Source organism: Amia ocellicauda, chromosome 12 (assembly GCF_036373705.1).
Source record: "Amia ocellicauda isolate fAmiCal2 chromosome 12, fAmiCal2.hap1, whole genome shotgun sequence".
Lineage (NCBI taxonomy): Eukaryota > Metazoa > Chordata > Actinopteri > Amiiformes > Amiidae > Amia > Amia ocellicauda.
In genome coordinates, this window is record NC_089861.1 from 23522501 (window position 1) to 23545856 (window position 23356).

The 23356-nt window shown below is 48.0% G+C and overlaps 4 protein-coding genes across 6 annotated transcripts; all 4 read right to left on the reverse strand.

Moving 5' to 3' along the window:
- Window positions 1-3487: 3487 nt before the first annotated feature.
- Window positions 3488-6730, reverse strand: fam89b (family with sequence similarity 89 member B). 2 transcript variants are annotated; one of them, XM_066718794.1, is made up of 3 exons: window positions 6574-6730; window positions 5477-5735; window positions 3488-4865 (listed from the first exon to the last, which is right to left on the reverse strand). In XM_066718794.1, exons 2-3 carry the CDS (start codon window positions 5732-5734, stop codon window positions 4581-4583), a joined length of 543 nt encoding a protein of 180 aa, XP_066574891.1. In that variant the 5' UTR covers window position 5735; window positions 6574-6730; the 3' UTR covers window positions 3488-4580. The 2 variants fall into 2 exon arrangements, with proteins under 2 accessions (XP_066574891.1, XP_066574890.1); XM_066718793.1 differs by having other exon boundaries at window positions 5477-5738; window positions 6574-6727.
- Window positions 6731-7969: 1239 nt separating this feature from the next.
- znrd2 (zinc ribbon domain containing 2) lies at window positions 7970-13798 on the reverse strand. 2 transcript variants are annotated; one of them, XM_066718791.1, is made up of 4 exons: window positions 13675-13798; window positions 11778-11929; window positions 11580-11664; window positions 7970-8619 (listed from the first exon to the last, which is right to left on the reverse strand). In XM_066718791.1, exons 1-4 carry the CDS (start codon window positions 13688-13690, stop codon window positions 8186-8188), a joined length of 687 nt encoding a protein of 228 aa, XP_066574888.1. In that variant the 5' UTR covers window positions 13691-13798; the 3' UTR covers window positions 7970-8185. The 2 variants fall into 2 exon arrangements, with proteins under 2 accessions (XP_066574888.1, XP_066574889.1); XM_066718792.1 differs by lacking the exon at window positions 13675-13798 and adding an exon at window positions 12422-12597.
- Window positions 13799-14817: 1019 nt separating this feature from the next.
- LOC136764021 (solute carrier family 35 member F3) lies at window positions 14818-18320 on the reverse strand. The gene is made up of 7 exons (XM_066717852.1): window positions 18236-18320; window positions 17224-17581; window positions 16534-16771; window positions 16299-16424; window positions 16029-16221; window positions 15509-15598; window positions 14818-15050 (listed from the first exon to the last, which is right to left on the reverse strand). The coding sequence occupies exons 1-7, from the start codon at window positions 18318-18320 to the stop codon at window positions 14818-14820; spliced, it is 1323 nt and encodes a 440-aa protein (XP_066573949.1).
- An 800-nt stretch (window positions 18321-19120) lies between these two features.
- On the reverse strand, window positions 19121-22445 carry kcnk7 (potassium channel, subfamily K, member 7). Its single transcript, XM_066718795.1, has 3 exons — window positions 21320-22445; window positions 20061-20456; window positions 19121-19888 (listed from the first exon to the last, which is right to left on the reverse strand). Exons 1-3 carry the CDS (start codon window positions 21654-21656, stop codon window positions 19635-19637), a joined length of 987 nt encoding a protein of 328 aa, XP_066574892.1. The 5' UTR covers window positions 21657-22445; the 3' UTR covers window positions 19121-19634.
- Window positions 22446-23356: the final 911 nt, after the last annotated feature.

Consider the following 23356-nt stretch of genomic DNA (forward strand, 5'->3'; position numbering starts at 1 on the left):
TAGTCTACAAATACACCCAAATAAATAATGAGATAGAGAGATGGAGAGAGGGAGAGGCCGCTTTCACAATGCCTTCCTTCACAACGCCACTGGTTCCCGACATTGTGACACGTTGTGGGGCCCCCGGGGGCCTATGTGTGGTGTTAAAGTCACAAAGGACCAACACTCTTTAAATCATGCAGCCAGCATCAATTTCATTGTTTACAGGACACACACCACACATGCACTCATGGGAAGGGGTGTGTGTTGTCCAGCATTGTACACTAGACAATTAACTAATTAAGTAAAGGAATACATATCATTTGCCTCCAAATAAGCTGCTCTGGGTTTTTCCCCTGACAGACGGCCCTATGAGTCCCTGAGTGGGAGCAGCCGACAGCACAGAGACCCCTGCATTGTCCTCCAGCCCTGACCCCAGTAAATATAGCCCCCGCGCTGCCCACACCTGTCTCCCGTCGGTCAGGCACTGAGAGAGGGAGGAGGCTGGGGGGGGGGCACATCACTAAAGCAGCAATCAGCACATGGAGATTGAGTTCAAGGACACTGCTTTCATATGCTGAACTAGACACGTACACGGCCATTACAATTAGGGTGGGGGTGGTTAGGGTGAGCGTTTGATTCTTAAGATGATACTCAATGTACCAGGAATTGGACACAGAGGACAGAAACCTAGATTAGACAGACAGAAGGGAAGTACATAGGTAGGCCGATGGATAGATTTGTAGTTAATTAGATCGATGATTCGCTGCCTGTGCTGTTTGACCTCAGTTCCAACACGTACTATATTTCCAGCACTATAAATAGTCAGCCCAGTGTAAATCCCCCTGGCTCTGAGTATTAAGTTTCCCAGTCTCTGGTATTCCCCAATCTGAGCTGCGTCAGCGCGCCTCGTAGCAGCTCCAGCGCAGGGCAACAAGGTGATCAGATCAGTCTTAAACGAATATAACCGGGGCCCTGCCGGGAACGACAACAACAATAATAACAATCAAATATTAATAATAATAATAATAATAGTATCCTTAATTCGCTTCTCCCTGTGACCAGCTAACCATGGAGAGGACACTTAAAATAGAAAAATACTAGCAGGACAGGTTTCTATCTGCGGCATGAGAGTGAGATTGGCAACATCACTGGGTCTTGCCCTAGATCTCTCTGACCTACATACTCCACCCGCATAGAAACCGGAGTGAGAGACCGGGCTGTGCTGTCATTAGCTGGAGGCGGTGAATGCAAACAGGAACGCCCAGGTGTCGGGGTTACGTGACGTCAGCGTTCCCTCGCCAAGACGTTCCAATTCCGAACAGTCGGTGTTTGATTATTACTGTCAATAACAATAATCTTCATTGTAATTATCCGCTAAAACAACAACCCTGTCCCTATCTAAAAACGACGACTCCATTCTCTCCTCCAACGCTCCCTTATTCCCATCTCCTCTGTGCACTGAACAGCCCCAGCCGGCTCTGTGTGGCTCTGCCTGCGCTCCTGGCTGCGGGTCTCAGGACCATTCCCGGGCCGTTTCCAAGGCAGCGCAGCCCCCCAGCCCGCCCCCCTCCCCATCCGAGTATTGTCTGCGCGTCTCGGCCGCTCACTGCCTTATAAGCCCATGTGCTGCAGGAATGAGCGACTGTGTTTACATTAGCGCAGAGAGGGCTTTGTCGGAATATGACCAGACGCCAATTAATACCACTCACCAACACACACACACACACACACACACACACACTTTTCGATTAACCACTCTGATAATAGCTCTAATAACAAAACTGTAGCAATTACAGCATGACCAAAACAAAGTGCTGGACTTTCTAACAGCCTGGTCTGAAAGTGACGCGTTTTGTAGCAGCTTTTTTTTTTTCTCAATGAGTTTGGAAGTTGCGGTTGCTCATGCGCACGGCGTTACTTCGTTGAAGAACCAAATATGACGTATTTGTATGACGCAAGCGTCTGCGTTAGTATCCGTCCCCCACCTGGATTTGTCAATGGAGAGACGACAAAAACAACAAATTGACAGTCGGCCTTATCAAAGCAGCTGGGGTGTAAGACTGCTCTGTGGGTGAAAGTCAGGGGGCTCTGTCTTGGCACACAGTTATTGCTGAGACCACACTTATCTTGCGCTGTCATTAGGTTGGCAGCTATGGTGGTGTCGAATTAACGGTTTGATTATATTTCCTTTTATTATAAACAACGTTTAAATAATACTTGTTTACATGGGAGAGGGTGGATAATTCGGAGAGCTGTCCAAATATTTATAATGTTGCCCCCCCCACCGCAGGGAGGCGTTGTTCTGCTTGAAACTGCGCGCAGGGCTCTGACTCACTACGCCCCCTGCTGGACACACGCGGAACAGCGTCCACGGCCCGTCCGTGCGAGACTTCAATTCCCTGGTTAATTGACTCAATTGTATCTTATGAATTGGTATGTTCTTGTGGCTAGAATTTCATGATCTATGTGCGTGTGTATAAAGTGGTTTTTATTCCAGTATTTATTCCTATACGTTACAAAATGTATAATTACTGACATAAAAAAAAAGTTTGTGCTTTTATCTTAAGTCCACCCATGTAATACAATCACCATTGTCCTATATCAGAAACTGTGTTTTGAAGAATAAAGTTCCAGTACTTTTTGACTTTCAAGATATTAAATGTTTAAGGAAGTGTTTTCCCTCAAGTCTGAAGACTATAGAATTGCATTATCCTTGGTAAGGTGTATTGATATGTAAACAGTCGCTTTTCTGTTATCAACTGCATCATCTTTCCCACCTTTTTCACTGGTGTTTTTACTCACCAGCATTAATATAGCGATACCCTGGGGGCTGAACCACACAGATACTCTGGCAATCTTTCTTATAAATGAAATACTATTTAAGAAAATAATGTAATTAACTCCAGTGCCGACAGTAACACGTTTATAACATAGATTATATTATTTTCCTGAATTGAATGGAAAGATTTATTGTGATTTGAAGTTGAAGTTTCATAAGTAACCATTTTTTTCCCATAACTGGGCACTTTTCCATGTGCAAAACTAAAAACACTGACTACAATTCACACACAATGTTTGTATAGACTAGGTAGACAGTTCCCAAATCAAGTCTGCGCATATTTTGTAGGGACCATTTATACACTGCCCAAAGCACTCAATTGATTTCAGTTGATAAATGTATTGAAAATTCTTGAGAAGATTTTGTCAGTCAGAGGCCTACTGCAGCATCAACCAGGACCTGAGAGGAAATATATATTAAGATGTGTATGTGTGCGTGGGGGCGGGATAGTTCCCTACTTTACACAAATGGTGGCAGGTGTTTGGAACAAGCTACCCCAGCCACCACGGATGATGCACATTCCCTGCGATCCTTCTTCCAGAAAGGAGATCGGTCCCTCCCACCAACAAGCTCCATACTGTACTAGCAACCCAACTGGCTACACAGGTCCGAGTGAGCTGGACAGGTCACTGAGCTCAGCGGCCGGGAGGAAGACAGACGCTAGGGGACAGTAGAAACACAATCCTTTTATTCAGACTTCAGGCCATGTGGGCATGAATCTGTACATACAGTACATCTCAAAAGTGCAGCAGCATAAAAAAGGTGAAAAAAACAATAATAATAATAAAAACGACAATTCAAGCTCAAGTGTCTATACATACAGTATGTTAAAAAAAGGAACGGGTCAAGTCTCACTGTGCTAGTAAATGACTGTGCTGTGTAGAGGTGCTTTAATGTGCGAAGGGCGAACCGTGACTAGACAGTATATATAGTCCAGGGGCCCCTATACTATACTATAGTCCACACAGCGCTGGCTCCAGTCTGGACTACATTATAGGCAACTGTGAGCAGGATTCCCAAAGGGGACAACAACGCCCCCCTGTGCCGGAGCAGGTGCCCGCGGGCTACACAGTGTTTAGCGGTTCGTGCGGTAGGGTGGGCAGAGTGGAGAGCAGCCGAGGGCCCCGCAGTGTACAAATCAAAGGTCACAAGAAACAGTCATATAAATAATAATAACAATAAATATTATTATAACCATTAGTCATTTTAGCAACCACTTTTAGCAAAATACACTCACAGAGGCAAGTGGTGGAGAGCTCTGGTGCCACTGCAGATTTACTAACACTGTGAGTCCATTAGAAAAACTACCACCACAACAATAACAATAATAATAATAAAGTCAGCTATCTCATCCTGGCCAAACCACGGTTGGATCTGGCAAAGGAAACACTGATCTACGGCTGCTGGGGTGCTGCATTCATGAAATAAGCTCTGGCTTGAGAAACTGATTATATTGCATTTCACTGGAAGTAATTGTTTACAGGAAAGTAGATGGATAACCAGAGAGATGTCCAAATAATTATATTTTGTTGGCGTTTTTTTCTAAAAAAATGTGTCAAAGATTAAAAAATGATTATGACCAAATAATGTTCATTTGGTACAGATTTACCAAAGTAAAAAAATGCATATGTTTATATAAAAATAAAAAGTGTATAAAGAGCAACTGATTTTTGAGATCTGAAGGCCTGAATCCGATACAGACATCATGCCCCCAGGCAGCGGGGGCCGGTCTCCTGCTCTTGCACTGAGAGGGGCTGGGCTACAGGGGGATGTGGAAGGAGTCTTTGATCCACTGATCCCGGGAGTTTTGGGCAGGCAGGGGGAGCGCCAGGGGGCGGGCGGTGGAAGGGGTGGGCAGCTCTACCTCCTCTTCCTCCTCCTCCTCCTCATCCTCTTCCTCGGAGAAGCCGTTCTCGGTGGTGAAGGAGCTCTCAGACAGCAGCGAGGAGGACAGGTCCTGGAAGACGCCCTTGTACTCCTGGATGGACTCGTACAGGGACCACAGCTGGCACAGCAGGGACATGTCCAACTGCCGCAGGCCCACCTGAGGGACAGAGGGACACTGGATTATTTTGCAGGGTTGGCTTTATCCAAGACTTTCGCATTCTAGTTCTACCGCCAATCACTTAAAATATGTGCAATATTCAAAATATCGAATCCCACTGAACGCTTTAGACTCTGGAGAAGAGTGTTGTGAGTCATTCAGTTAATCATATCGTTAGCTGGATTAAGGGGCCAAGAGCTGGGCTGCAACACAAACCTGAAGACCCCACCCCGGCCCCCCCAGGACTGGAGTCTGACACCCCTGCCTTAAAGGATACCTGTAAGACTGCTTTTTGTATGGGATTAATCTGATCGCAGCTCTCTTCTCCAAAGTAGAAAGTTTAAAAACGAGCTCACACTAATCACATTGACATCTCTCCAGAGTAATTACCGACTGATGCGTTTGGTCTGGAGTCGTTTACAGTCACTGCTGCCAAAATCAGAAAGAGTTACAGGTTTGGAGAAACTGAGGCCGAGAGGATGTTTTTAACGGGAGGGTTACAGCCGTTTTTGTTGTTGTTGTTTTTAATTATATATTTAACGGGTGGCTGTATGTACTCTGTTGCCTTAGTTTCTCCTGTAGCCCCATTGTTTCTTGCAACTGCTTCATACCATCTCCTTGCGGAGCAGGGCGAGGGCAGCGTCCAGGTTGGCCGGCTTGCTGAGGCTCAGTCGGTCGGCGCTGAGGCGGGACTTGCTCAGGTCGTGCTGGATGCGGGTCTTCTTGCTGTAGACCCGGTCCATGTCGCGCCAGGACCCGCCGCTGGAGTTCAGGATGCCGCTGAGCCCTTTGGGCAGCGGGGGGAGGCCCTCGATGGAGCCCACACTGCCGCCGGGCCACTCCGGAGGGCTGGACTGGAAGCCGTTCATACTGCTAATAACAACAACTATCAAAGGTAGCTTATAGCTTTCAGCAAAACAGCGAGACAGTTGGTTTTAGGATTAAACACAATAAAAAGTTCTGCTAACCAAAGACCACAATCACTACCAATCTAAATTGCTACATTGTTTGTTGTTTGATTTTGTTCATTTTCTTTCAGACTGAAAACATCCACAAGCTGCACTTTCCTAAACTTTGAAGAGAAAAACCCGTATCTGGATGACAGACACCCGCCCCACAGCCCCTCTGGTCGGACCTCTAGTCCTGCTCAGTCAGATGCCCCAGCGCTGGAGGACGGCTGGGTTCTCGGCCCGTTAGCTGGCTGGCGTCGGCTGCATAATCAGCGAATGGTTTGGCTCAGCCAGGGAATTAAAAAAATAACGCACTACAAAGGGGGGAAAAACGACTGTTTGAGATCTGGACACCAGATTGCAGACGAGATAATAGACTTACAATCAAAGGCGAGCGCCTTAATTAAACACGCCAATTATATATCGCAACCCCCCCCATAGCATGACTATTTTAGGCAATTAGCCGATTTCTGCCACTTTTGCAAGCTGCTTTGCCAGCTGATGCTTAGTCGCCGCAGCTCATGTGTTCATTTGTTGCCACGTTTCTCAACAGAAGTATCCTGCGAGTTTGTCTATAAATAAGGGTTTCTCCCCAGCTCGCCCTCACCCAAGCGCGGTCTTCCCGCAGCCTGGCACCAGCTGTACCCGGCGCATCTGGCTTAAAACCCCTTTTGTCGGAGGTGTACAATAAAGAAATATATTGATATATACACACTATTTGTATGAAGACAATGCACTGTCAAGGTGCGCTTTCCTACCTAGAAGCCTCCCCGTGTCTTGTTCAGCCGCGCCGGGTGTCAGCGAGCTCTGTTCCCCGATCCCTTTGTCTGCGGCAGCGGCCTCGCCCCTCTCCGCTCCCCGCCCCGGCGCCCCGGCCTCGCCGCTCCCTCTCGGTAAGGGCTCCTCTCGGTGTTCCCCCACCCGCTCCCCGGCGAAAGCGAGCCGGAGCAGCCCACCCCCACCACCTGTCTATAATAACCCTCCCCGACGGTTTGGTGTCAAGTGCGAGCGATGGCACTGACCCGCCTGCACTGGGCTGCCACTGGAGACGGGTCTTGTGTTGGGAAATCGGTCCAGTTTCGGAGGCGAGTGTCCGGGAGAAGCGGCTGTGCTGGGTGGGTAGGGAAGTACCACTGTGAAGGTCCGGACGGGATGCACTGGTCTGGAGACCGCTCTTACTACAGGCAGCTTGAGTCACAGCAAAACATCCAATCAGCCCAAGTCGCACTATTTGACTCTGTTCTGCTTCATTATGTAGTCTCTTCCAGATCATTGATAACGGACACCCTGACAGCCCTGTCAAGCGATGAGCGCACTTCTCAATGCAACACTGAAGCCCCAGGGAATGACACGGGATACACTGGCAAAGCATGTGCGTGGAGGCCTTTAAACGGGACCACGCGTCTTTACGCAGAGAGTGCGGGCTGGTTGGTGGGGGTTTGGGGGGCAGAAAAACCGAGCCGTCTTCCATGCGTTCCTTACTGGAATCGGACTAGGTGGGATTTGGGAATCGATGACACAACAAATAAATACATACAAGCAGAGATAAACCAAATGCCTTCTGCGATTGCAAACCTTATGTCAGCGATTCCCAAATTCCCTGGAGGACCCCCTGCCCTGCTGGTTTTTGATCCAACCGAGATCTTAATTGATTAATTGAATCCTTAATTGAACTAACACTGCAATTGAAGGCTCAATTATGTAATTAAGAGCTCAGTTGAAATAAAAACCAGCAGGACAGGGTTTCTCCTCTGGACCAGTTTGGGAATCCCCACCTTATGTTCACTACAAGAACATATAAATGAAGTCACAGCAGCACTGACCCCCTACCCTGTTTTTTTTTTTTTTTTTTTTTTTTTAGGGCCCATGACCCTTCTCTTATCCATAAATCCCAAGACTTATAACCCCTTGGTTCTGCCTTTACTGCTAACGTGGTTCTCTAGCACAAGTAAATAGACACCCCCTGCTCATGTTGACACGGACCAGCTACCATTACTAACAGCGGGCACCACGAGGGTAGATTCCTAAAAAGGATGTGGAGCCCAGTTTAAGATCAAACGTTTACACTGCACTGCTTGTGCCTGGTCAGGGTGCAGAGTCATACATATGAAAAGTACAACAGGAGCACTGTTCATTTATCAGAATTAACCCAAACAAGATCTAACATTTAATCAGTAAGGGAATCAAACTCTCCCCTCTCAGGAAAAAAAGAAATACAGACAGACTCACTCTTGTTAAAATAACTTTTTTTCTCTTTAACTGGGAATTGGATTATGGTTTTCCAGGGCTGGGCGGTCTTGGGGGGGATTCTACCATCGGCACACCGTGTCAGCGCTATAGAGCGTTACAGCACTGTCCGAGAGTCACAGATCAGGCCTGCAGCTGCTTGAGGCTGTGCAGGGAGTCTGCGCAGCTGCGGATGAGGCTGCACAGCTGGATGCTGGCCTCGATGGAAGGGGAGTGCTGCAACTCCTGCGTCGCCCATAGCAGCTTCTGTAGCAGCGCGTCCTCTGCGCAGGCGAGAGTGGAGTGGGTGTGGCCTGGACGGGGCGGGGTGGGCGTGACTGGGATTGGGGCGGGAGCAGTTGGGGGAGGGGCGGGGGTGACAGGGGGCGGGGTCAGGGTGGGCTGCACAGGTGGAGGGGCTCTTAGTCCAGAGGCGGCGCCCTCACAGTGCTCTGGCCGTGGCTGGCCAGTGACTGAGAGGGTGGAGTCGGCAGGCGGAGTCCCGGTGGCTGGGGGCGTGGGCTGAGAGGCCAGCTGTCTCTCTCGGACCTGGGAGAGGGCTGCCTGTGCGTTGAGTGCTGGGGGACAGAGAGAAAAAAAAAAAAGAGACTGAATTATCCTTTATTAATAATGAATGGGGGGGACGGGGACAAAAGACTCAATAAAAGTAACAAGGAGAGAGAGGGGGAGACTGCATTTGAACAAGCATTCGGCAGGGACAGGTCAACATCCATTTAAAATAACATCCAGGTGTGTCATACCCCTCTTCAAAGACCTGACCTGTTTGTGTCTAAAAACAGTATAATCCAACCCCTACATATTTGGTATTTTGAATTTAATTTCAACTGGTATGTACAATCAGTCTTAGAATTTCATGATTTTAGAGGCAAGGCTACTTGACCTTAAGGGGATGCCCAATTTGCCAGGGCACTAAGGCCATTAAGCTAAATCCAGTAATACCGTATGCCAGGGGTCTCCAACCCTGGTCCTGGAGAGCCCCTATCCAGCAGGTTTTAGAGGTCACCCTTCTATTGCCAATTGATAAACACCTGGAAGTATTTCAGTCTGATCAGTGAAGCTTTTGTTTGGTAAATTCAGTAATTTAGAAACCATTTAAGAAATTATCAGAATACCTGCAGCCTCTCTGAGCAAGAGCTCCCATGGTTGATTTGCTTAATTGATTAATAACTCACATGTGTTCCTAGTATTTAGAAATTGGTGATTTAGGGTGACCTATAAGATAAACTGGATTGGGGCGGAGCAATAACAGAGAAATAAAACTAAATATCCTCCTCACAGATGTACATCATCAAAAAATAGAACTAAAACTAAAAGACTGCATGAGTCACGGCACTTCCTGGTTGCAATAGATGCGTGGATTGCGTTTCCTACTGCAAGATCAATATCTAAAGAAGGAGATAGATGAAAATTATTTCATTTACATCTTACATACAGTGGGGGAAAAAAGTAATTGATCCCCTGCTGATTTTGTACATTTGCCCACTGACAAAGAAATGATCAGTCTATCATTTTAATGGTAGGTGTATTTTAACAGTGAGAGACAGAATAACAACAAACAAATCCAGAAAAACGCATTTCAAAAAAGTTATAAATTGATTTGCATGTTAATGAGGGAAATAAGTATTTGACCCCTTCGACTTAGTACTTGGTGGCAAAACCCTTGTTGGCAATCACAGAGGTCAGACGTTTCTTGTAGTTGGCCACCAGGTTTGCACACATCTCAGGAGGGATTTTGTCCCACTCCCCTTTGCAGATCCTCTCCAAGTCATAAAGGTTTCGAGGCTGATGTTTGGCAACTCGAACCTTCAGCTCCCTCCACAGATTGTCTATGGGATTATGGTCTGGAGACTGGCTAGGCCACTCCAGGACCTTAATGTGCTTCTTCTTGAGCCACTCCTTTGTTGCCTTGGCTGTGTGTTTTGGGTCATTGTCATGCTGGAATACCCATCCACAACCCATTTTCAATGCCCTGGCTGAGGGAACGAGGTTCTCACCCAAGATTTGACAGTACATGGCCCCATCCATCGTCCCTTTGATGCGGTGCAGTTGTCCTGTCCCCTTAGCAGAAAAACACCCCCAAAGCATAATGTTTCCCCCTCCATGTTTGACGGTGGGGATGGTGTTCTTGGGGTCATTCCTCCTCCTCCAAACACGGCGAGTTGAGTTGATGCCAAAGAGCTCGATTTTGGTCTCATCTGACCACAACACTTTCACCCAGTTCTCCTCTGAATCATTCAGATGTTCATTGGCAAACTTCAGACGGGCCTGTACATGTGCTTTCTTGAGCAGGGGGACCTTGCAGGCGCTGCAGGATTTCAGTCCTTCACGGCGTAGTGTGTTACCAATTGTTTTCTTGGTGACTATGGTCCCAGCTGCCTTGAGATCATTAACAAGATCCTCCCGTGTAGTTCTGGGCTGATTGCTCACCGTTCTCATGATCATTGAAACTCCACGAGGTGAGATCTTGCATGGAGCCCCAGACTGAGGGAGACTGACAGTTATTTTGTGTTTCTTCCATTTGCGAATAATGCTTGGCGATGGTCTTGTAGCCCATTCCAGTCTTGTGTAGGTCTACAATCTTGTCCCTGACATCCTTGGACAGCTCTTTGGTCTTGGCCATGGTGGAGAGTTTGGAATCTGATTGATTGATTGCTTCTGTGGACAGGTGTCTTTTATACAGGTAACGAGCTGATATTAGGCGCACCCCCTTTAAGAGAGTGCTCCTAATCTCAGCACGTTACCTGTATAAAAGACACCTGGGAGCCAGAAATCTTGCTGATTGATAGGGGATCAAATACTTATTTCCCTCATTAACATGCAAATCAATTCATAACTTTTTTGAAATGCGTTTTTCTGGATTTTTTTGTTGTTATTCTGTCTCTCACTGTTAAAATACACCTACCATTAAAATTATAGACTGATCATTTATTTGTCAGTGGGCAAACGTACAAAATCAGCAGGGGATCAAATACTTTTTTCCCCTCACTGTATATCTATAACATGGGAAAAAAAAAAAAAAGCGCCAGCTAAAATGCATATTGTCAACCGATAATTTATCATAGGAAAAAAATCTGTAATCTGAAATCTCTCTCTCAAACAATTAAGTACTTTATTGGCACACAAAACAAGTGTTTCCAGTGCTATAATTTATATAATTATAAATTAATAGCCGCGTGCCGTTCCCCGATGTGTCTGACTCAGAGCTGCTGCTTTACCAATATGAACTGGCCAATCAGAATGGAGATATCCGAGCGCCTGCAGTGACTAGTGCTTCAGAGCCTGGACAGAGCAGCGAGGATTTCATTGGCAGCCAACTGGGGGAATTATATTTTTTACATTCAGTCCAAGGGCACAACAGCCGCTTTGGCAGCAAGAAATACATTTTGGAGGGGGGCATTACAGGCACACAAGGGGGCACCGAATGGCATCGCCGTCAGTGCCGCCGGGAAATTCAATCCCTGTGTACAATACATGTCTATATGTATTATGAATCAATCCAGCAGTGGGGCGGTCTCACCTGGGTTGTCTTTGTCGATGTCCGAGTCCAGCTCCTGACACGCCACGCAGTAATTCTTTTTCTGCTTGTTCTGCAGGAGAATTGTCTGAGAGGGAGAGAGATACTGTCACAAAGCCCTGCACAGACAGAGAAAAAAAAAAAACTCCAAATCACATCACTTTTTCCCTCTCCCTCTCTCTCTCTCTCTCTCAGACTCACCCCACACTGCTCACAACACTCTCCCAACATCTTGTAACCCTTCAGCAGGTAGTCTCCCATCAGTTTGCTGATCTTGTCCTGCCTCTCCCTCTTGGCCTGGATCACCTTCATCTCTGCCTCCGAGGGGGGCTCCCACTCGTAGTCTTCGTCCTCTGGGAGGGAAACGGGACAGAGAGGCACTGAACACTATAGTCACTCCCTACAGACCAGCAGCCAGTTGCACTACTACTTGGCCACACCACACTGAAACACTGGCAATTTCTTTCTCTGACCCCCACAATGCTTCACACAGGCAAGACTGACATGAGGGTGGGGTTGCAAAGAAATTTTAAAATAAAATCACAAAATTGGAAGTGATGAATAGTGGTTCAAAAGAGTCAATTTTTGAACGACATGATTTCCACTGGAAACGCAAATTGAGCGGGGGAGGACTTGTACCCCCCCAATATTGACATGACAATTTGTGACCCTCGATCGTAGGCGAAATATGTCAACTTGTCCCCCACACTTAATGAAAAACGCAATCATTCATAGACATTATTTACAAAGTGTAGGGTGACATGGATCCCCCCATTCCCTGCAGCAGTCACCCCCCCCCCCAATCAAGACCTCGACGGCACTCCCATCCCAATCGTTATACTCACAATCAATGTCACTGCACTTCTGAAACGAAGTTGGTACTGTTGGTATTTAATGATATTTTCCTACTTTTCACACATCGAACGCATTTGGCACAGAGGACTGTGTGTCCCATGAGAGCTGGCGCTGCTAGCAGTAATGAGAAACGTATTGATTTTTTTCCATCCTCTGGAGAACAAATGAAGAATATTGATGAATAATACATTTTTAAAAACACACTATCCTTTGTGTAAAAGATTTATACTCAAGGAACTCTTAATAGGAATCATAGCTTGTTTTTCTCGCAGCTGGACACAGACACATGCACACTGACACTGCAGTACAGAGCACCAGATTAACAACATGAAAACTAGTTGTTGTTCGTTTTGGTTTTAGTCAAAATCTCGTCATTACTCATTCCAGGGATCAACATCCCACTTTCTGCATTCTCTCCCCTGTCACAGTCAATTGTACTGTACTGGCGTGTGACTCAACTCTCATCCTAACGGTAGATCAGTTATCAATCACGATCTCATCGCCACCCTAGCGTGTGTGTGAAACGAGAAAACAGTCCAGATCAGGTTTTATGTATGTCATTTGCATGTGTCGGAATCTGAAATCGCTGCAGCTTCACCACACGATCTTTGGTGGATTTTTTGCGTTCCAATTTGGAAGCTGGTGTGGTAGCGTTCCACAGAGGGAGAGAGAGTCAGAGAGCGTGTGTGTGTGTGTGTGTGTGTGTGTGTGCGTGTGCGTGTGCGTGTGTGTGTGCGTGTGCGTGTGTGTCTGTGTGTGCGTGTGCGTGTAGGATGGGAACGGGGTAAGGGGGTTGTGCTGTGACCCCATGCAAATGTCAAATGTCTCCCAAAATATATTAACCAGAAGCTAGAGGTGATTGTCAAGTCGTTAGCTACCGCATTCATGTTTGATTGTAGAGGATAACAGATCATTCTCGGAGAGGACGTTAAACACTACTGATGGGACTGGTTGAGAATACGCCCCTCTGTTGATTATATATATATAATTAACAAAACGAGAAATATAACTGAAAGTGGTGCTAAAAACAATACATTACTGAACAGCGCACGCAACTTAACACCACACGAGGAAAGCTAAAGTTGCAAACAGGCTAATTGGGCCACTAATTAAAAAAAGAAACACTGCCGACTTTGCTGTAACGAACCAGCCGCCTGCGGCTCGACCCGCTGTTAAGAGTCGAAGGACACCGAGGAGAGAAGCGACACAGGGATGGCGGTCGCGTTAAATGAAACTCTCTTACCTGCGTTCAGAGCCATGTTGCAGCGACCCGGCTATTATGATCCAGTCACGCCGCTACCGGAAGAGGCTCCACTGCGTGGCAGCCCTGCGCCGAGCGGCCAAGCCGCGCAAGAGCGGAGTTGTAAAGGAAGTGACGTCATTGCGGAGCAAGGAGCCGTGCATCTTGAATGAGACTCCGAGAGGGACTTGAGCGTGGCTGACTGTAGTACCTACAACGTGTGTGTGTTTTCAGACGATGAAGATGATGATTATTATTAAGAAGAAGGTGAAACAATATTATGTAACTTGTGTAACTGTAGTGATAGGAAGTTTAAGTCCTTAGAGATATGTATATATGCACATATGTTTTGCCGCACTCTTACCATTTTCATAAGTTCCAGTCAACATGTTAAAAGCATCTCCCCTCTGGCACTAGTGAAAAGTGAAAATGATCAGCAGAGACAAACGAAATGGAAACAAAAGAGGAGACTAGGTTATAAGCAATTATATGATTTTATTAATTGAGTTTCAAAGGGGTCAAGCTTTAGGTCAATCACAGGAAGCAATTATGATATTTCTTACATGAATACAATGATCTTCAAGAACTGTCTGTCTTTATCTGTCTGTCTGTAGTGTGACAGTTGTAAATGGGTGATGCTGAAATACAACAGTGATGTCACAAGCACAAGACCCGACCTTTTTGTCCAGGTGGACTTGCCTTATTTCCGTAGGGCCCGAGTTGCCATCCTAGCTGTGCCACTGCCATGCAGGTTGCTATTTGAATGTGCTTTGGGCTGCACGGTTAAAATGTCTTTACTGTACCATGTCAGACAAAGCAGCGTTAAAGACACACACACGGCAGGAAAGGAATTCAGAGGAAACTGTTTGCTGAAGTACAGGTGTTTCCCCCCAAGCCTGGGACTGACTCAGAGCAGTACAGCAAGTCCATCTGCACAAAAAGAGTCAGGACTTATCTGTGTGTCTGTGTTGTAATCCAGTTCCACCCATTTCAGTTGGTCACTGAAACAACAACATTGGACACAGGAGGTACCTCTGTACACAGAGAATGGTAGGTGTGTGTGCGTGTGTGTGTATGATTGTGTTTCAGTAGCCCAGCCCTCTGTGCCTGTGTGTGTGTGTGTGTGTGTGTGTGTGTGTCTCAGGCTCATTGCAGCCCTGACAGTTTGGGCTTGGCTCGGCTGGTCACCGCTCCCTCCCCTGCCTCCTCAAGATGCTCCTCACAATGTCGCCCCACCCTGAGACCCCCCAGCCAGCTGAGGACGCTCTCATCCCAGCGCTCGGGCAGCAGCAGCAACAAAAAGCCACTGGCGATGATACCCGTGGCGGCCAGGCGCACCTGACTGAACTGCAGGGCTGGGTCCAGGTACATACTCATCACTGGGAGAGACAGGGAAGGCAGACAGCCAGAGAGGGTGGAAAGAAAGAGAAAGGGGAGTGAGTGGTGGGGTGAGGGGGTTGGAGAGGGAGAGAAAGGGGCACAGAGAGAGGACGGTTAGTGAGGGGATGAGCGAACGGGGAGGGAGAAGAAGGGCAGAGAGCAAAAGGGGGATAGAAAGAGAATGAGAAAGAGGCAGAGAGCAATCGAGGGGAAAAAAGAGTAATGGGGGGTGAGAAGGAGAAGAGAGAGGGGAGAGTTTGTCCAAAACAAAATAGAACCAAACTACAACCTCTTACGACACTGCCAGAGTCCAATTTATCGATTGGGTAAGTAACTGGAACCATGGATTGAACCAGGATTCACTATTAAAAAGAAACCATTCTGCAGCCCCTGGCCTTAATTGACTCTTAATTGGCCTTAATTGGCCTTATGTAACCTCAGGGTGGGTTAGTGTTACCTGTGTTGGTTGGAACGCTTAGCAAGATCCCAAAGGAGATGAAGGCGGGGTGCGTGAAGGTATCCCCAAAATGAACCAGGATGTTGAAACCTGAGATCAAAGCAGGGGAAGGGGGAAGTGGGAGGGGAAAAATTCAGCCAATCAGTGCAGTTCTCCCACTGTAAAATCAGGGAGATTATTGGCCCTACCCATATGGAACAAAGATATGGTAGAAACACAGTAGTTTAATATATTATTCAGTAATCCATCTATTTCTTTTGGAGCTGGAAAATAGAGGGTGAGATGAATTCTACATAGAAAATACATTTGTGCATTGAAGACAAATATATTTAAAATATGTGTCATAAATACATAATAAATGAAAATCACACATTTTTACCACATATTAAAAATATGTTTGTTTTATATGGGCCATCAGAAAACATATCTACGAAGTCAGCCAATCAGCAAGCTTCTCTCGCTACAATCAATCTGCTGACAATATCAGCAAAGGGAGTCAGTGGGACAGGGACCGTCTTACTGAGCAGCAGGCAGGCCAGCTCACACAGCTGTGTCCAGGGCAGGGGCAGCGTGGGACTCCAGTACTCGACTCCACTCAGGTAGAGCAGCGCACACAACCAGCCCTGCAGCGCCGCACTGCAGAGCCCGGCACAGGACTGCAGCACCGCCACGCCCCCCGGGCCGGGGCAGCCCACCAGCAGCTTGACCAGCACCTGTAACACACACAGGGAGTCAGAGACACATACACACACACAGGGAATCAGAGACACACACATACATGGGGGCTTACATTGTAGAAGGCAGAGGTGGAGGCGGACCCCACAGCCAGCGCCACCCCTGTGATGGAGTCGCTATGGAAACCATCAGCATAGGCCATCATGACAATACCAGTGATTGATAGGATGACAGCGACAATCTTGGAGGAGAGAAAGGGAGAGATGGTGTTGTCATTGATCTGGGCTCTACAATCCACACAGCGCTGGCTCCAGTCTGGGCCCCTATATTATACTATAGTCCCCACTCACTCTGACTCCCATGAACCGCTCCTTCAGGCCAATCCAGGACAGCAGGAAGAGGAAGGCAGGGCTGCAGCAGAGCACCGTGCTGGCATCGCCGGGGGAGATGCGTCGCAGTGACAGCAGGTACAGGAAGGTGGCGATGCTCCACAGCGCCGAGAACAGCGCCACCCGCCACAGCAGGCCCCGCCACCCGGCCCAACCCCCTGATGCAACACCCCCCTCACCCAGGAGCTCACTGCACTGTCTGAGGGAGGAGAGGGCGGAGGGAAGGTAAAAGGGAGGGCTTAATTACTGAGTGCAAGCCGACTGCAGCAGATGAGACGGCCCGATCAGCTTTGGGTAAATGGCTTAAGTCATAGAGTGCAGGTCTATAGATTAGGTATTTAAAGTTGGCATGTGAGAGGCACCCGTGTCAGTAAAAATCACCCCAATCGATTCACCTAGCGAGAGAGCTCTAGAGTAACTGCTGTATGCTTGATACCCCCCCACCCAAAACCCAAAAAACTTTCCATATATGACTAATTTTGTTAAATTATTCTGCTCCACAGATATGTAGATGATTCAATTAATCAATTAAACGTCAAGACAACTGATTTGCCCCAGGTCTTGTCTTTGTCCCCTCCCCCAGCCCCACCCCTCTATTTCCCCAACACTGTCCCCACAACAGCCCAACCACTCTCTCCCCAGCCCTCCTACCGGAACCGAGTGACTGGCCACTGCCTCTTGTCCGCCCCCAGTAAGTGTCCCAGGTAGTACAAAGCGAAGAACAGGAGGTTCCAGGTGCTGGCGAACCAGGTGATGAAGAAGGGGGCAGGGAGGGTCTGCAGTGTCCGCCTGGCGCAGTGTGTGCCCCCCGCCCAGGCCAGTGCCACGCCGCCCCCCAGCAGTATGCCCCAGACCAGCCTCCGCAGCCCACGCCAAGGGCACCTTGGGCACCGCACACACCCCTTGGTCCTGGTCCCTTCTTCCTCCTCCTCCTCCTTCTCTGCTATCGCAGCTGGCACCAGCACTGGTACAGACCTAGCCTGGGCCCAGCTCTTTGTCTGGGAATCACCTGTGGTAGAGCAGAGAGGGATTATATTTGGGGAGCAGATATGGCACTGAGCAGATCTGTCAGGTACTGGGATGGGAGATGCTCTGAGGCAGGGAGTCTCCAGCTCTGGTCCTGGTGAGACACAGTGAAGTAGGGTACAGTTGTAAGATCGGAGTGGACCAGTTCTGATTCCAGAGCGCCACAAAAACAAGAAAGCGATGGGTTTTCAAATCCCATGTGATCCCCTTGCTGCAGTTATGGAGGGGGAAGGCAGTAGGGTATGAACATATCATTTAAATACATGGTAGATCCTTATATGTTTAAAAGCCCCCAAAACTGCTGCACCCCTTCTGAGGTGTCTCTGATCTGTAATCTAGTCTGTATCCATTCATTTCTACGTGAGGTTAGAAATACATTGTAGAAATTAATGTCACCAAAATATATATAACGGTCTGGTTAATGAAAGATTAAATATTTCAAATATGTGTCAAACATAATCACACAAGGGGCCAGGTTTGGCCAGTATATATATTTTTAATTATATTTAGATTTAAAAGTTTATTATTTCTTTATATATGCGAAGTATACGATTTTCTCCACATGGGAGACCTCCACTGCTTTGTGGCCTGCGCAGCATCAGACACAATAACACACAGAATGGGATGCCAGCCTCACCTTGTGTCTCCTCTGGGGTTGTAAGGGAGAGGACCGGCGTGGGATGGGGACCTCCTGGAGAAACCTTTGCAGTCAACTTCTGCATGACTGATTCTCTACACTCTTTTTCTCTCTCTCTCTCTCTCTTTCTGTTGTTCCAATCGCTCCACTGCCAGTCTCCGTCAGTAGCGGAGAGCTCTGCATTAGCTAGTGATGTGCAAAGTAGCTACAGGAGGGGATAATCTGCTTAAACCCACATCTCTCTGTCCTCTCTGCTTTACCTGTCACGCTAGTGTTGGGAGTGAGGACTGGGGGCTGATTTAAAGGGTACCAGTCATCACAATGGACAAAGGTCTACACTAGTAATAGGTGCAGTGTGAAGGGGTTCCTCCTCTCCCCAGGGCTCTGTCGAGGCTCTCTACAGTCCAGAAGCTACGCCAGGTCGGGCTACACAGTCGGAGCTGGGGGGTCAGATTGGAGGGGAAGGGGAGAGGGGTGGGAATGCATGGGAAGCCCAGGTAAAACCAAGATTCTCTCAGTGCTTTCACCTGGTTTAATTCCGTCCATTTTCCCAAAGGAATGATGGGATCTGATGAGGCAACCCAGCCAGACACATTCAAGGGATCCACTGTGGATCCACATTTAGGGGAGAGTCCCTCTGCTGGTGCTACGGGAGGTTTACCCATGAATGTACATCTGTTTGACCTTTGACCTATGAGCAACTTATTTGGCGGTATGTCGGTGTACTCGAATGTGAAACAAGAGAGAGAGGAGAGAGGAAGAGAGGGGGAGCAGGAAACAGACAAGCCAAGAAAAATAAGTATTTAAACCTGTGGAGCAGAAATAGCCACACAGAGAGAAGTCATTCTCACCAGTGAGAGAGCAACAACACAGAACAACCTGGATTTAGTTTTTTTTATTTTGGTTGTAAATGAGCTCAGCGATCAGGACGTTTGCAAATCTGAAGTCTGAATAGTGTCACACATATCTTGTCAACGGTAGCAAAGACACAGGTGGACTGTAGACAATCTTAACCAAAACACACACTCCACAAACCAGGGGAAACTCAATGATCGCAGGAGGCTATATTTAGTTTTTAAAGTCTTTTGTTGGTAGCCTGCAGAGACACAGTCCAGTACAGCAGGGTCTCCAGCCCTGGTCCTGGAGAGACACAGTCCAGCACAGAAACTGATAGATCTGCCCAGTGCCCTGTCTATCTATACACCATGTCTGTCCTTCCACAGCTGACCCCCATATGGACTATAGTTCATAAATGTCTGGGCTACTATGAGACACCTGTTTGTGAATATGTGAAAGTATCTGTTTTACATATTGGAGAGAAAAGAAGAAAAAAGTTAATCTTGGGTCAGTGACTGTTCATTTACTGACCAGGGCTGGACAGTGACTGGACAGTGATTGGTCAGGGCTGCTCAGGGGTGATGGTGGCTGTGGGGAGGGTGTACTGGAGCTCATGTGCAGGGCTGGTGTCCTCGGCAGTGGTGGGAGGCAGGGGGTCCTCTGTGAAGATGCGCTCGTCCAGGGGTAGGACGGTCAGGCGGCCCTGCTGGGAGGGCAGTGGGATAGAGAGCAGGCGCATCACAGCCTGCATCTGGGGAAGTTCCCACACTGTCTCCAGTAGCAGCAGCATCGCCAACAGCCCCAGCACCAGGTAACCTGACGAGCGGGGGGAGGGAGAGAGAGAGAGGGAGAGAGAGAGAGAGAGAGAGAAAGAGAAGGTTCTCATATAGGTTCACACAAATGTATTTTCCACTTTCTTTCCCCATCTCCCCACCCCAACATACCCCTCCTTCCTCCACCACCACCCCCATTCCCCCTCGCTGCTCACAGGAAGTGGCGAACTCAAAGGCCTGCTTGGCCGCCTGGCCGTGTGTGCGACCGGGCAGGAAGTCCCCCAGCCCCACGGTACTGAGCGAGATGAAGCAGAAGTACAGCGCCTCCAGGAAGCTCCAGTCGGGCTCCAGGCAGCTGTAGGCCACCGCCGGCAGCAGGAAGAAGAGGGCAGAGATGAGGGTGGCCAGTGCCAGGGCGTGGTATAGCGCCAGCCGGGCCGGGGCCACCCCCCAGTGGGCCCGGGCATACTGCAAGGGCCGGTGGGTCACCCAGGGCAGCAGGCGCTGAGTGAGGCAGGCCAGGAGCAGCAGGGTGAGGGGGATGCCCACCAGGCAGTACATGATGCAGAACAGCTTCCCCTCGTCGGACAGGGGCACTGTGTTGCCATAGCCTGGAGAGAGAGAAGGAGAGAGGGAAGAGAGAGGGGGGGAGAAAGAGAGGGGGCACAGAAAGGGAGAGGTGGGGCAGAAAGAAGGAGAGATGGGAGAGAGAGAGGGAGGGAGAGGGTGAGAGAGGGCAGGGAGAGAAAGAGGAGAGAGAGAAGAAGGGAATGGGGAGGCAGAGAGACAGGGATGGACAGAAGGAGAGAAAGGAGGAGGCTGTTACAAAGGAAGAGGGAAGTTTGCTCTCCAGTTATTCAAATTCGCTCGAGCTGTTTGCTCAAAGGGCGGAAACCACTTGCCACAAATAGAACAAAATCAGGACACGCACACCTGGCCTGCAGGCGCAGGAGACAACATACACCAGACCCTGACCTCTTTGCTCCTATCATAGAAATATCACACACAGCTCTCACTCTTGGCATTAACTGGCAGGCACATCCACATCTCTTACTCGTTCGTGGCTTCTTTCTTTGGAAACGGCTGAGGTCAGTTGTATGATGATGTAACCTAATAATCTCGAATACCAACCAAGTTCTAGCTGATATTTCCCAGTCTGCATATGTCTATATAAGCATTTTATTTTGTTACAAATTGTTAGACTGTGGGTTGGAGGTCACTGATCTGTATATCTGGGAGTCCATGTTGGCTTTGACGCCAGTTATCTAGTATGATGATGTCACTACTATCCATGATGACGCAGTTTTACCATCCAGGACTCTGATCTTTTTCAAACCAAGTTTTTCATTTTCCTTCCCTATCAAATCAAATAGCCATATAATAATAATAATAATAATAATAATAATAATAATAATAATAATCTGTATTAATTTGCCCCCGGGACCGTGGCCATGTCTGCGATAGTGTCGCTCACCTGTGGTCGTGAGAAACGTGGTGACAAAAAACAGCGCCGAGGTGAAGTCGTAGTTGTACTCCTGGCTCTTGGCGTCCAGCACCGACACGCCGCGCTTCCCGGCGGACAGCGACTCCTCCAGCAGCGCGTCCAGCCGCCGCTCCCGCACGCACTGGTGGCCCCGCAGGAAGCCGCGCCGCAGCGCCCGCACCTCGGCCCGCAGCGCCCTCTCCTCCGGCCGCTCCAGAGCCATGAACACCAGCGCGCCCAGCGAGACGTACAGGACATAGCCGAGCCACAGGAAACAAAACGCCCGGGCTTTCAGCAAGTTGCGAACCGAGTCGAGGTTCCTTGCCATTTGTATTTGTTCCAGGTTATTTTGTGTTTTCCCTCACCTGTCTTCTCGCTCCCTATTCTTCCATAGCCGAGTCCCTGCACACTGACACCGGCTTCTCTCACACCGCTCTGGGAATTAAACTTTCATGGCAGAGTACAGTTTCATTAGCTGGGTTCAGTTCAGGTGCCGGTTCATCGCTCTCTTGGTTGCTCCGGTTCTCGCTGCCCAGGAAACGCATCTGAATTTCAGGTCCATTCGCCCCACAGCTTCAGCCCAGAGACACTGGATCCGAAACACCCGTGACCAGTTCCCACTGTTCCCACTGGCAGTCTTACCATGGGCTTTAACTCATCTCATGGTGGAGTTCATCCCTCAGTACCAGTTGAGGTGCAGATCAGAAATGTTTTTATGGTGAACTCTTTTCTCTTCTATTCTCTTCTCTTCTGTTCTCTCTCTCTGTCACAGGACACTGGAAACCAGTGTAACACACCCACAAGCCACAGCTACTTCCATAGCGCGTCAAAAGCATCCATCACGCATAAGCATTATCTGCAGACAAAACGATCCCTTTACTGTAGTGGGCGAAATGCACACACACAGACATACACACCCCATACTGTACTAGATCATCTATATTTGCAGATCTGTGTCTGCTGTTTGCACACGCCTGGTGACCCCTGGGTGACGGGCAGGGCAGGGCAGGGCAGGGCAGGGCTGCGTGGCATCAGGACGGTGCCTAAAGCGCCCAGGTGCGCGGAGGCGAGGACAAAGCCCGACAGAAAGACAGAGCAGCAGCGAGTGAATGAGGGACGTGTGTGAGAGACAGAGGGACAGTCCGTGTGAATCCCGCGAGAGGGCGATGTCCTCTCTCATTTCACTACACGCTCCTTCCTACTGATATTAGCTAAGGGTTGGGCTACTCCGTCGATAAGGACAAAGAAAAACATCCAATTGAAAGACGTGCCAGCAGTTACTACACAAAGGCATGCTCGTTTCCAATGGCTCGCCCTGAGCTCAGCGCAGGGGTGCAGGATTACAATGCAATACAATACAATGCAATACAATACAATACAATACATTGCAGTGCAATACACGCAGGACCGCAGAGCACAAAACCTGTTGCGAAGAAGATAATGCTGGTTGATTAATGTCCTGAAACTTGGCAACAGGACTTGAACTAAATACAATACAAAATGAGGAACACATCCGCTGTATGTGTGTGTGTGTATTTTAAATGACTAATGTTTCACATTTACATATTATTTAAATGAAAAATATGAATAACCCCAATAAACAACAGATCATACAGCCCATATTTTTTATTTTCGCTGCAGTGTCTTGATTATATAACATGCGGCATAGGATTATCATTCAATTGCCACATTCCCTTCTTTCATATATATATATATATATATATATATTACAATTGTTTCTGTAACCGCACTCTCACTATAAAGTAATTTGGACAAGACGTTAAATTTTATTTTAAAAAAAGGGTCTTCATCAGGTAGCCATTTCAATTACAATGGCAGGTGTCTTTAAATAGCAATTAGGAAGCAATCAGTTGCATACTTACATTAATAACACAGCTACAATTTATTTTACTATGAACACCCATCATATTCCACATAATCACAAGGCTATATATAATCAAAACTATAATAAAGTCCTGTCTTACAGCGTCCATGGATTATCGCATGCACAGACTTTGTGATTATTAA

What these genes read in the sequence shown, in the direction of transcription:
- znrd2 (XM_066718791.1), bottom strand. An exon ending in AGTGTTGTGAGCAGTGTGGG is followed by an intron (nt 11,665 to 11,777) that starts GTGAGTCTGAGA and finishes TCTCCCTCTCAG; the next exon opens with ACAATTCTCCTGCAGAACAA. An exon ending in CATCGACAAAGACAACCCAG is followed by an intron (nt 8,620 to 11,579) that starts GTGAGACCGCCC and finishes TCTGTCCCCCAG; the next exon opens with CACTCAACGCACAGGCAGCC.
- fam89b (XM_066718794.1), bottom strand. Translation starts at nt 5,734, where the DNA reads ATGAACGGCTTCCAGTCCAGCCCTCCGGAGTGGCCCGGCGGCAGTGTG. An exon ending in CCCTGCTCCGCAAGGAGATG is followed by an intron (nt 4,866 to 5,476) that starts GTATGAAGCAGT and finishes TCTGTCCCTCAG; the next exon opens with GTGGGCCTGCGGCAGTTGGA.
- LOC136764021 (XM_066717852.1), bottom strand. Translation starts at nt 18,320, where the DNA reads ATGCAGAAGTTGACTGCAAAGGTTTCTCCAGGAGGTCCCCATCCCACG. An exon ending in AACCCCAGAGGAGACACAAG is followed by an intron (nt 17,582 to 18,235) that starts GTGAGGCTGGCA and finishes GCTCTACCACAG; the next exon opens with GTGATTCCCAGACAAAGAGC. An exon ending in CCACCTCTGCCTTCTACAAT is followed by an intron (nt 16,222 to 16,298) that starts GTAAGCCCCCAT and finishes TGTGTGTTACAG; the next exon opens with GTGCTGGTCAAGCTGCTGGT.
- kcnk7 (XM_066718795.1), bottom strand. Translation starts at nt 21,656, where the DNA reads ATGGCAAGGAACCTCGACTCGGTTCGCAACTTGCTGAAAGCCCGGGCG. An exon ending in CACGTTTCTCACGACCACAG is followed by an intron (nt 20,457 to 21,319) that starts GTGAGCGACACT and finishes CTCTCTCTCCAG; the next exon opens with GCTATGGCAACACAGTGCCC. An exon ending in CTTTGAGTTCGCCACTTCCT is followed by an intron (nt 19,889 to 20,060) that starts GTGAGCAGCGAG and finishes CCCGCTCGTCAG; the next exon opens with GTTACCTGGTGCTGGGGCTG.